The sequence below is a fragment of the Etheostoma spectabile genome, chromosome 3 (genome assembly GCF_008692095.1).
Source record: "Etheostoma spectabile isolate EspeVRDwgs_2016 chromosome 3, UIUC_Espe_1.0, whole genome shotgun sequence".
Lineage (NCBI taxonomy): Eukaryota > Metazoa > Chordata > Actinopteri > Perciformes > Percidae > Etheostoma > Etheostoma spectabile.
This window is the reverse complement of record NC_045735.1, coordinates 6616776-6629580: the sequence shown is the minus strand read 5'-3', so window position 1 is coordinate 6629580 and position 12805 is coordinate 6616776. Positions and strand designations below refer to the sequence as shown.

The 12805-nt window shown below is 40.9% G+C and overlaps 1 protein-coding gene across 1 annotated transcript in view; it reads left to right on the top strand.

Annotated features, from left to right (window-relative positions):
* LOC116687151 (calsyntenin-2) overlaps positions 1–12805 on the top strand; it is a 222789-nt gene that overhangs the window by 75042 nt on the left and 134942 nt on the right. The window contains exon 2 of the mRNA XM_032512334.1: positions 10757–10879. Within this exon, the coding sequence (XP_032368225.1) occupies positions 10757–10879 (123 nt within the window). The remainder of the gene's footprint in view (positions 1–10756; positions 10880–12805) is intronic.

The following is a 12805-nucleotide window of genomic DNA, read 5'->3' as shown; positions in this document are numbered from 1 at the left end:
CTCACACACACAAGCAGACACAGTGTTCCTTTATGTGTATCTCCTTGATCAGTCTTCTGGGAGGTGATAACTCTTGTCTTGCATTCATCCCCCTCAGATAGGAAAGCAGGTGTCAGTATGTCACACATTTCCTGTTTAAGCATATCCAACAGCACCAATCCCGATTGGTTGCTGCTTCTGTGTTTTGTATGTAAGAGAGACATTTTGTGTAATCGGGCACATATTTCTCAGCTATGTTGGAGGTAGCATGTTCGAGCACCTTTCCGTTTCATGTACATCGCTGCCTTCCAGGCCCTTCTGCTCTCACAGTTCACAGCCATGGCTTCGTGGTCATGCACTGTAGCTCTTCAGGTTCTACCACGGGGGGGAAAACACTATGTTTGACAGGTGAAACACAGGGTTTGGGTTTAAAGATTCAGTGCAGTATGATATAGGATGGAAGAGGAAACCATGTGCTCAATGATTCAGCCTTGGCTGTTTTGGTTAATCAACTGTGGTTTTTCAAAACAACTCACACTTTAATCTGATTCTTTTGACTTTAAATATATAGAGTTTCCATCATCAGACTGCTGTAGAAGGACTCATCCCTATTTTACTGAAAGTACGAGGATGGCTACTGGATTCCATCAATATACATTTTTTACTGTGCCATCCACAATTCAGACAAACAGGCTGAAATGAAATTCATCTTGTAACCATTACTAATGTTGATTTTAGCAGCCGCTTTGGACAAAAGTGGTAGTGTTTTTGTCACCCTGCTGTCGTAAAGGTATTATCTTTATGGTGCTGTATTACTGAGTTAGCTTTACAGGAAGGTCATGCATTTTCAATGAATGTTTTGCTCAGATTGATAATCGTTAATTTACAATAAGATAATATGTTACAGATGCATTGTGGCATTTCAAAGGCCCCATCTTGCACCCGGCGCAGCGCAAAGCCCAACTCAAGTGTCTTTGCTAGATTAAGACCGATGCAGTTGTCAATTTCCCGTCCAGCGCCCACGTTGTTAAAATAGCAAATGCACCTGCACCCATCTTTGCGCCAACGGGTGTGCTGGTCTTACAGGGAGGTGTCTTCAGGTGAATTGTCGGCATATTGCTATCTTGGGGCAGCGTGAAGTGATCGTGCCATTGACTGGCACTGAAGGGGAATGTGATTTAATGTAGGCTTGTGATCTACAACCACATTGCATATTGTAAATTTATTGTATGAATGAAGTAGACATATTACATACCTGAGGGCCAATTTGGAGACGTTTTTGATTGATTTACAATCCTAGGATTGTCTCCATCTGTTGAAAGCCCAACCTAGTGTGACTCGGATTTTTTGCCCTTCGCCTCTCACTATCCCTTTTAGTATTTAGTTTTTCTTCTTTTAATTTCCTTGTTATCTGTGATGGCCCTGCCCCAATATCAACCATAACTACAGGAGATAACTTCTAAAATAAAATAAAATAAAATAAGAATACAATTAGGCCTACAGTATGTACAAGAACACAAACTTTTCCGGTGTTTCAAGGAAATGTCTGACCTTTCAGAATGTGTGCTCTGTAGCACCACCTAATCATTTTGTGACTTTGCTGGAAAAATCTGACCCGGGCAGAGTTGTTGACAAAAACTATATAAAAATATCTTTCTTTACAATTAGTCTCATTTGCTGTTACAGGTCATTTATGATCATCAGATGGAACATTGAACAGTTTCAGAAACAGGTGAGATCAACAATCAACAATGTTTCTCTAAAACCAACTGCCCTCTGTGACAATGGAAACTGTGACACATAGAGGATTAGTTGCGCCTCGTTGTCACACTTTCATTTTTGTAACAATTGCCGAATGTAACAGCAGTACAGATGAACTCCCTCTCTGTATTTTGGTGTGTCCCACAAATCCCACTTCATTACACTGGAACTTATTTCCTCCTGTAACCTCATAGTCCTCCTCAATTCCTTTGATTCTCTGCTCTCATCTGAATTTTCTATTTGGGGAAATAAGTGACATTCCTGGAAAAGGGGAAACTACAAGTTGTAGTTTGCATGCTCTTTCTTTCTATCCCCCCAGGGTGAGGTGAGATGAACCAGTTGTGTGTGTGCATGGATGTTTGTGTTAAGCAGAGGCCCAAAGACAGTCCCAGTAGAGATACTCTCTTCCTGCCCACTTGCCTTCGATTTTTAGAGTGATATGAGAAACATAGAGAGTGGCAAAATGGAATAGACTGCTAGAAGGAATCACTAACACACTCTTAGGAGCACAGGGGACTAAGTGCTGTGGAGAGCTAAGTGTGTGTGTGTGTGTGTGTGTGTGTGTGTGTGTGTGTGTGTGTGTGTGGTGTGTGTTGGGTGGTGGGTGTGTGGGAGAAAAGGATCACGTGCCAATGGTATATGGCGTTAAGATGAAAAGAGTGACTGACCAGATAAATTGAGAATTTGTTGGATGTATTTGAGTGATGAAACTGTGCAGAAAATAGAAAGTAAAAAAAAGATCAATTGAAAAAAGGAAGGAAAAAAAACGGATAAGGACTAAATAGATTTGAGAACAGACGAGGAAAAATTGTTTCCAAGGTCAGGTTGCTGTAGGTGTAAAATGTAGTGTCTCAGTGGCAGTGTATAACAGACATACACATGCAGCCACACACACGCACAAACACACACACACACACACACACACACACACACACTTCTTAAACCAGATTACTGTGCATAGTCCACTTTATGTTCCATAAGACGGTGGCCTTCACTTCAAAAGCCCAGCCATTCTAAAAGGATTACACCCCTGATACTTTTATTTGCTCAAAGTTTTTTCAACCCCCTGTTTCACACCTTGCCTGAGGCGCCGCATAAACTGGCCGGATCTGAGAACTTCTCTCTTATGCTGACTCCGTGTTCAACAAGCAGATACAGTCACAGCACACACTTTAGGCCATCTGCACATAAGACACTCATGTGTAGCAAGAGAGAGTCAACCTTGTTTGAATCAGCAGAGTGTTTATCTGTGGCCATGTTATATTCTACATCTTAAGTTCCTTCCCTATATGTCCATTTCCATCAAGTTGTTTATGTAATGCACAATTTATGAATAAAAAAAAATATTGCAAAATAAATTGCACTTGAAAAAGTTCAAAACACTCAAGACAGACATCCTAAAAACTAAAGAATACAAGTAGCAAGGGTGTTGGATGTTTAACTAACGGCAACGTCCCTTCTGATTCAAGTCCACCTTTGTGAAATGTTAAATGCTACACTTAGCCAGCTCTTTTATTTATTTATTTTTTCAATTTTACAGTTTTTTCAGCTACTCAACAAGTAGGCTAACTCCTCAAAAGGTTTTGGAACACACTATGGATTGTAAGGTTCAAGGCCAGTCAGTCATATAAAATCATCAAATAAATCAGCCTCACACTTTACTGTGCATAAAGTGTCTCTGTCCCTTTCATCAAACTGCATGTGGAGACCTCACACCCTCCTGTACTCAAACGATGATGTCACAGGGGATGTTGAGTAAAGTCTGTGAGGGATCAGTGCTTAGGGGTTACAATGAAATTAGGCCTTGAAGTCTCTTGGACCTCTGACCGTGCTTGTTGATGTCTGTTTTCCTGGTTGAAAAGGTTACAGGGATGTATCTAATCACGTAACAAATTATATTCGTAATACAATTAGTTGGGGAATTTTCAAAGCCCTAAATAGAGTTATAGAAATACCGTACAAATAGATTTAAACATGTGGAATTTAAGGTAAATGTACATTAGTGTATCTCTTAACATGCTCCTGCATGTGTGTGTGGGAGAGGCAAATGGCTGTAAATGCCATATCTCAAATTATATTACATATACTACAATAATGGACCAGGATAATGGCTCTCAAATGACTCACAGAGGGAACATTTGTGGCAGTGAAGCTAGTTGATAAAGAGGGGTCATGATAGCTGGGGGTAATGGCACCAAAAGTGCATTTTCAGCTCTTATACATCCACTCTTGGTCATTTAGATGGATGCTTTTAGTTTTTTAGTTTTTTTGCTGTGCAAAATACATAACACTCCTACATCTCCCTCTTTGTTTTTCTCGCTCTTCCCCAGGGGCACTGGGGGGTAGCGGAGCAACAGGGTGACTGTGCAGTCAGCCTTTTCCCTATCTCTGCAGGTTAATATGTCCCCATCTGAGCACATGCAGTAACCCCGCTGCACATTCGCTTAAGGCAGAGAGGCAAACTTTGACAATTTGTACAACACTTTTTCCAGTCTTCTCTGTTCCTCCAGTTCTTTGCTTGTGTATTCTCACTCCAGAGGGGGGATTTTCACTTAATCCGAGGTGGATTGAAAACAAACCCATGATAAAAGCCTGACCTATGGCTCTATCATTTTGCTACAGGGATAATGTTGAGGGTTAGAAAGGAGAAAAATGTCAAAACAAAAATGCCATTGTTCACCGAGGTGCAAATAAAGCTGATCTTTGATATGTGTGGCAGAACTTGCTTCCTTTCAGTGTTGTCTTTCTATCTGTGTAGTGCCATAAACACACTGTTATGAATTTTTCTGCTTGTCTACAAAATAAGCTTGAGCTTTTGTGTGTTTTGTTTACCGTAGTCAGAGCACTTGCTGGGTGGTTTTCACAGGGTGCTGTCTGCACTCAGAGGCTGTGGGGTCCTGCTGCAACATTGCTCCTCTCTCCAGCCGGCCGCTGAACCTCCCTCACTTCCCTGCCAAGCGCTACCACACACACACACACCAGGAGCTGGGATCACAGCCAGAATGCACAACCTGCCGTGGGCCACAAAAGCAGCGCAAACACACATACAGAGACATGCACATGCTTACATAGAATGTTTTACACACCTACACACAAACACAGTACACGCACACGCACACGCACACGCACACACCTTGGGCAATGCAGGGTAGCTTCTGTATTGTCAGGTTATTCCACTCTCAACAAACCTCGAAAAGCTCTGTGTGATCCTGCTTTATCTCACCGTGCCCAGGGCCATGGACAGCTCATAATCTCAAGAAACTAAATCCAAACATAACAGCCACAAAAGGCCAAACAGGGGCCAACAGGTGAATGTGTTTCAGGCCAAGTCATGATTTTCAATAACATCCTAGAGGACATGAGATTTTTTTTTTTAGATGGAGTGAAAGTGTGAAGTTTAGTTTCCACTGCATGTCCTCCAGACTCTGTTCTGAGATGAGACGGCAGCAGAAGAAGAGACGGCAGCAGAAGAAGCTTTGTAAAGAGCACAGCAGAGGTCAGGGTGTCACTGTCTGAGAGGGACTGTTGAGAGGTGGCCTCAGTGTGGCCCAGGTGTTTTGGCAGGAACAGTGTCCTTTGCTGCTTTGACTGAATAATGAAGTTGCTTACATTCTACCCAAGCACAAAAAGCCTCTCTCATATTTATTTTCTGGTTGGGCCCGGGCGCCAACAGTTGCAAAGGCCCTTATGAAACTGAAGGAAATATTATCATTATGGCAAATGAATTGCCTTTTTGATGGGCTTAACATATTCAAAAACTCACCAAAATCGGTGGTTGCATCAAGTTTAGTAAAAATGTACAAGTATGTATTTTAACGTAGACTAACAAAAATTGGTACACCGATGTAACACATCAAGACATACAAAAAAAAGCTCATTGGAGCCATACCCTAAACCCAACAGGAAGTCCGCCATTTTGAATTGAAATTTCGAAATTAGTCTGATTAGTTCTTATTATGTGATTCCCTGAGTCAGTAAGCTGACATTGCTGTTCCTTTCAGTTTCATTACAGTATGTGTCCCTGATTTTATTCAGTATGTTAATTTAATAACTTTTTGTAAATCCTGGTCATGTTATGTCATTTAAAGGGTCAACAAGAAAAAATAAAAGTGATTACCTTGATTGATTATGTCATCAGGGATATTTTGGATTGAGCTTGAAATTTTAATTATTAAACAGCATGTTTTACTAACTGGTTAATGGATTGTAAAATATTTAGGCATTTGGCAGAAGGGTCTGACGAAAGACACCATTGAGTTGCAATACGGGAATTCCCCTTCTTTCTTGGAGCTCGACTTCAATAGATGCTAAAAGTCAAGACATTTTGGCATCTGCTACTGTAATTTCTTATATCTGTCTCTTGTCAGTCACTCAATCTATTTAAGTGCAATACTTAATCACTGCAGTACACGCTTTTAATATCTATGAAGCTGTGTAGAAATATAAATAAAATATCTTTGCCTCAGCTAATATATCTTATAAATTAGCAGTCTAAATATAAGTTTTATGCAATCTGTTAGGTCAGTTGTATTAGCTTGTAGACTACACGTCATGTTTTAGTCTCTCAATTCAAAATCAGTGCTCAGGAACTAGAGGACTCAATGTATCTAGATGAGAAATCTACTTAGAAGCGTTTATATTTAATAATGTCCTCTCCCGCCAGATGGTTTCTGTCAGCTTGCTCTGTGATGCGCAAAGCCAGTGTACTGAGTGCAAAGAAGATTAAAGTTTGCAAAGATCTCCAAGGTTCAAAGAAAACATGGCTCACTGTAACGATGGAGTGGTTGAAGGAAAAGAAAAAAGGCTGTGACACCCCGTCAACGTAGGCAGAACAAGGGTGCTTCTCAATAATTTGCAGTGACCTGTTGATGGGCATCTCTGAGCCTCTCCAAACTGGCATGAGCTCCCAGTTTGCTGTGTAGCTGTAATTGCCTGTTGGTTGCTGTAATGGCTAACTGTCTCTGCTACGTTTACTTTTCATTATGCTGATGTATTCATCACAGCCCCTTTTGGTGACCTTATCAATCAGAGTTTAGTTGCATACAGAGTTCTTTTTAATTACAACGGTTTCTCTTCCTCCCCGGTCCCCCCGGGTCGTGTTTAGATTGGCGGCACCTGCCAACAAAGTTACTGTGGTGGACCGTGGCCTGGTCAGAGATTAATCAGCCGTTATAACGCCTCTGCCATGCACAGAGTCTCAAGTCAACTTCACGAGTCTTGGCTTAATTGGCAGGGAAATGGCAGAGGGAGATAGTCGCACTGACCGGCAGCAAGCAGTAAAGGGCAGCCAAGCTCCAGCGTTCACCTTTCAGCTGTCACATCCCCTGATTATATTTGCCTGTACATGTGTGATAACTGTATCCCTCAACCCCTGTAATTAAATTGATTTGAAGAACAAAAATAATTCTGTGGCATTTAGATTCACTCATTTGTGAAAAGACCAAAATTACAAGGAAGTGCTATTATTAAAACGTATGAGAATTGCAATTTATCAATTTAGTTGCCATGCATCTGCCAAAAGGAGAAAATATAGAACAGCTGTAAGTAGGAAATAGGTGGAATGAGTTACTTTTCATAAAAAAAAATAAAGGTTTAAATAAGTTTTACGGCTTTCCAAGAGATAGTATACAAAGTAAAAGTATTTTGTCTGGTCTGTTTTGAAGCCAGTTAATAGAATTCACCCCGCTGCTTTCCTCCTGTGTGACACAGTGGCGAAAGGTCATGGTATTTGAATCCCAGCTCAGGTCTGAATAAGCAAACACAACAATCTCACATGAGCAGTTTTCTCTGCTTGTTAACACATGAAACAGAACATGATGCATTTGATTCCTGTTTTGTCCTGAAGATGTAAAAAGCCCTTGCATCTCAGCTTGTCGTTTTCACCCAAGACACTGTCAAATTGGCCTCCTTCCATTCACAAAGGTTATTGAATGTTATTTACTGAATGCTTTTAGTAACCATTGAAGGTCTTTGTTTTTAAAAATTGGGGTCACTTGAAGAGCAGCTCAGGATATTGTATGTGTGTGTGTGTTTGCTGTTTTTTTTAACCCAGAGGCTGCCTGAATCCCCACACAGTTCAATCAAAGTGAAGAGAGCCACTCATAGAAGTGCTTCTTTTGACTCTATCTGCAGAGTTAAATGATGCTGACAAATGTGGCTGTGTGGAGTGTCCTGTTCCCTTCATATTGATTAGGAGATTAACCATGTTTAGTGTTGAGTCAAGTTGCCATGGAAGAATATGCAGTTTATCGCTTAGTTGAAAGGTATTAGTGATGGCAGCCGTTGGTTTGATTGTGGTAAGCGACTTCAATGTTTTCCCTGGGAATCTCACTGTTTCACCCTCTGATAGTCTGCATTATTTGCAAGAATAGAGGAGTGTATCTATTCATTTTGTCAATGCATGGACCCCATTCTATTAAGACAGTGTCATATTTCTCACCAGTGATCAAACGGCTGCAGAAGTGGATTGGGGGTGGGGTTGACATGTAGGTGGCACCCCATCTAGACACGGCTGCTTTAACTGGAGCTGGACATTCCTTTAATGTCCTCATCACTCCTGGTAAAAAAAAAATCATTCCATCCCACACACACACATAGAAAGGGGCAACGCTTTGAGACATCATCAACCCGCAGCGGCAGCACCTTTTGGCCAGGCTGACTGATGGAAAGATGCACTCGATCTTGCGTACTGGCGATATCACAAAGGTCACCAGCAGAAAGATATCCGACTAAATTGTGATATTCTGTTGTCTGCCACTGGAGCCTCCATTTTCACTTCTGTATATCATAGCGTTGCAGCTGGATCGCTTTGTGCGCTGATAATAGAACATTTTGGCAATGTTGATAACGGAACATTTAGGTCAGCCTTACACTGCTAAGTAGTCACGGTGAACAGCACAAACGGCGACATCAAGGATTTAAAGGTCAATAAGACCTCTTAGCTGTGAGAGGACTGAATATAAATTTAAGGCAAGCTTCATCTCGTTCTCCAGACTCCTCATTAGCTGTCACGCATTGTGCTCAAATAGTGTTATAGCCTGTATTACACATTTATTGAGGTTATGAACTTGTTCCAAGTTGGAAGAGGATATTAGCTTTTTTATCTTCTTTCAAATTTGCCACATTCTCATATGATAACACACTTCATCTCCTGCTAAAAGAGTCAGTGATTTGGTTTGTAGACATGTTGCTGTATAATAATAATTTTCTACTAGTTATTTCTGCTAATCAGACTGTATCTGCATCACAACACATAGGTTTTTCACTCTTTACCAAAGCTTCGGCAACGACAGGGATGACCCATACAAATCATGTTTCCCCTTGAAATTCCTGCATAGCAGTGTCAGCAAGCTGTCCATTTCCACAATGACATTTAAAGTTGTAATCCCGTATCATTTTAGCAAACTCATGCATATTTATCATGTCCTAATAAAATAACCTGTCCCTATCTTTCTGCCCCTGTAATTGATCTCCACTGACGATATCAGAGCTGTTAGCCATGCTTTCTGGGCAGACACTTGTAAATATGCATCCCTGTAGTGTGAACATGTTCTACCCATGTCTCGCTACCCAAAGTCCTCGAAAAACATAATTACGCAGCTTGTGCTAAAATCAATCAAGTTTTGTCCTTTATTTTTTTTATACAGTTACAGTGGCTTCTGACTGACATACAGTAGGCCTACTCATTACCAAAAGTATTTGTTTTTCAGGAAAAGAAAGAAAAAAGAAGATGGCATTTACTATTTAAACCATGCATCTATTACTTTTAGCTAACTATTTTGACTTCTCTGCAAGCTTGTTGACTATTTTTCACGCACTCTTAGTAGCAAAACCTGGTCATAATGTCTTTTGGTGGGAGGTGTGTAGGGTGCCTGTTATACCTGGTAACTTAGCCTACTGGTTAAAGTGACAATACATGTCCTTAAGATCAGCATGATATACATTTGGATATATGTTTCCTCCTAACGACAGATATGTCAATATATAGCTTTAATAAAATCTGAATGTACCATTTTTCCATGTATTCCTGAGCAACTGCAGAAGTACCCCTGGCTTAGGAGTGCTTTTTAGTTATATTTGAATTATCATGAAAACAGATAATCACATATTTACTATATTCAGCAATGACAAAAAATGAAATTGCAATCTTGTTTGTGCACTCACATTATATATTATGATGTCTGGTAACATTTGTCTGCCTGTGTTGTTTGAAAAATACAAATTTTAGCATTGCCAAGTGGCTTTTACTGAAATTCAGTGATGAAGTGGTCTGCAATGTTAGCTTGATTAGCACAAAGAGTCCTCTTTCTTTGGTTTTCCATTCGCTGAATAGAGTTATTGTTGTGTATGCACTTAATTCCTCATTTAACAAAATAATGTTTTTTCTTTTTGAAGCAGAGTTTCTCGGAGGGCCTCATATTACTGCCTCGCTTTGTGTCATGTTCAGTCCACCGGCTTGAACTGCAAGCACACAAAACCTAATTGTGTGGTTTTTTTCTGACCCTGATATAAAGCACTAGGAAGTACTTTTTCTTCTTTTGACCGTAACATTTTTTAAACAAAATGGCAAGTGGGTCGGCACGGTGGCACACACATCCCAGGGGGCCCTTATTCAATTATGGCCCTTTCAATCAGGTCCTCATGAACTTTGTTTTGACTTGGCCCTGGATACAGTTTTCTGCTGGCAGTGCATTGGTGGTCATTGATCAAGCATGGCACTGTGCTTTGAAACCTGCAGGGAATGTTTGAAGGAAGAAATGAAAAAAATTGGGAAAAGAGGTTGCGGGGGATATTAGCAAAATAAGAATGTCTCATAGAAACTGATGCTGGAAGACCTTTGTCAAGAACAGAAGAAAATGTGCATGTGTTATTGCTACATTACACTGTATTCGTCTGTTTGTGTCTGTCAAAGTTAAATTGTTTATACATGGACAGTTTTTCAGTTGAAAGGAATTTGAAGATGTACAGTTTATCTTAGTATTTCCGACATCTCACACTTTGCTTTTTTTTTCCACAGTAAATAAACACAAACCGTGGATTGAAACATCATACCATGGGGTGATCACTGAAAACACTTACGTTGTTCTGCTAGATCCTCCTCTGGTGGCCCTGGACAAAGACGCTCCCATCCCCTACGCAGGTATGTTACTTTTCAACCTAACGGCAGTCAACTGAAGGGTGATCAATGCAACAGGGGTGGAGGCGGCTAACTCAAACCAAATGTAGGCCGTCAAAGATGACTCAGGTGTTAATCCATACAGAGAAGCATGGCTGCAGGGTATACCTACACTAAGGATATACATCATATAAAGCTGCCATGTGATATCATTGTGAAGGGGTTTAACGTGACTTAAATTACTGTAATATAACTGCTGCATCAAAGTTTTTCTTTTCTTACTGTTAACCCTGCTCTGTGCTGCAACCATTTAATTCAATAATTCAGTAATTATGCTTCATATACATGACTCATATTCCATATTTATTTAGAATGGAAAGTGGCCTAAATAAGACCCATGGTGGCTGAGAACACTGAAAAAATAAGAGAGAGTCAATCCGGATTAGATTCATCCCACTTTGTGACCATTCCAGCTCTTCTAAAGGGTGCCAGCTCTTGTGGGAGGACGTTAGCTGCAGGCTGTTGGCACGCTCAGCCAGCCTATCCCCCGCCAGGGTGCTAATGTGGCCAAAGTCCTAGCATGGGGCTATTGCCTGTGGCTGGAGCCCACTCACCAAGGCCCTTGAGCTGGGCTGGACTGATGGATGAAATGAGAGTGTGTCTGTGTGCAATAGTGCATGTGTGTATGCTTACTAAAACATTTTCCTATTGTTTGCTGCTGTGTGTGCATGTGTGTGTGTGCCAGTGCTGTGGCATGGCCTAAGGGGGCTTACTGTAATGGCCACCCTATAGGGAGAAAGAGAGAAAATGATGAGACAGTAGGGAGGGTAACTGGCTGACGAGCATATGTCCTCTGGCTCTCGATAGACTGACAGCCACGAAACGGCAAAGTACACACCCATACAGCACACACACACAGCGGGCAGAGCACATGGGTATTCCTAGATTTCATAAGTGAGGTTACTGAGAGAGATTCATCACTAAATTATTAATGAACAAGAACATTAGCATCACCAGTTTGTCTTACAGCAGTCTTCTTCTCTTTCCCCTGATTTCTATCAATTTACATTTCTCTCTTGTTTCCGCTCATCCTCACTTCTCACATATTTATCTCACCTCCCTGTGTCCCCTCATCTACTACCCACCACAGCCCCCCACCCCTCTCTTGCACGCACGCACACACACACACACACACACACACACACACACACACACACTGCAGCAGTCACCCTTTTTTCTCTACTTCTTCGAGCAGTTGTGGCCACAACCAGTCAGACGCAGGGCAGAGATAGTTATCTCTTTATATTTGCTTTTTTTCAACAAATTCCCGGGTCAAAGTGGCTGGGCAGTGCACAGGCAGCACTTTAGCATCATTAATTTGGCCAACCAAGGTTTTAATTACAGTACATATAAGACACAGACACACAATGTCTGACTGACTGTGATCATGACTTTGAATATGTTGAACACCAACAAACTCCTTAGTTTACAAACTTGTAAAATCACCATCTGCTTCAGTACATTCACACTGTGTATGACACACTGTAAACATTGCAGAGCTGCAGCTATATTTCATTTACACATCTATACCTGGCAAACATTTTAATTTTTAGAATACAAGACAAATTTTCCATCTGTGCTTTCCTTTAAGCAACTTGGTTTAATTCGAAAAAATAACAAGAAGTCAGCACAAACCCAAAGTATGTAAAAGAAATGTATTTCTTTTACATCACTCCAAACCTGTTCAGTAATCCTCTCGGACTGCTAAGCAAGGTGCAACAGTCACCACACACTCACTGGTCTGGAAAAACAGGAAAATTAGCACTGCTGTGCCTGAAAGCTGGCTAAAAATGACATTGACCATAACTGCAGCTACAAGCTTCAAAATCACAGAGACAGCTTGTCAAGAAGAGTGAATCACACTGAAATAGACTCGTTGTTTTACGCATT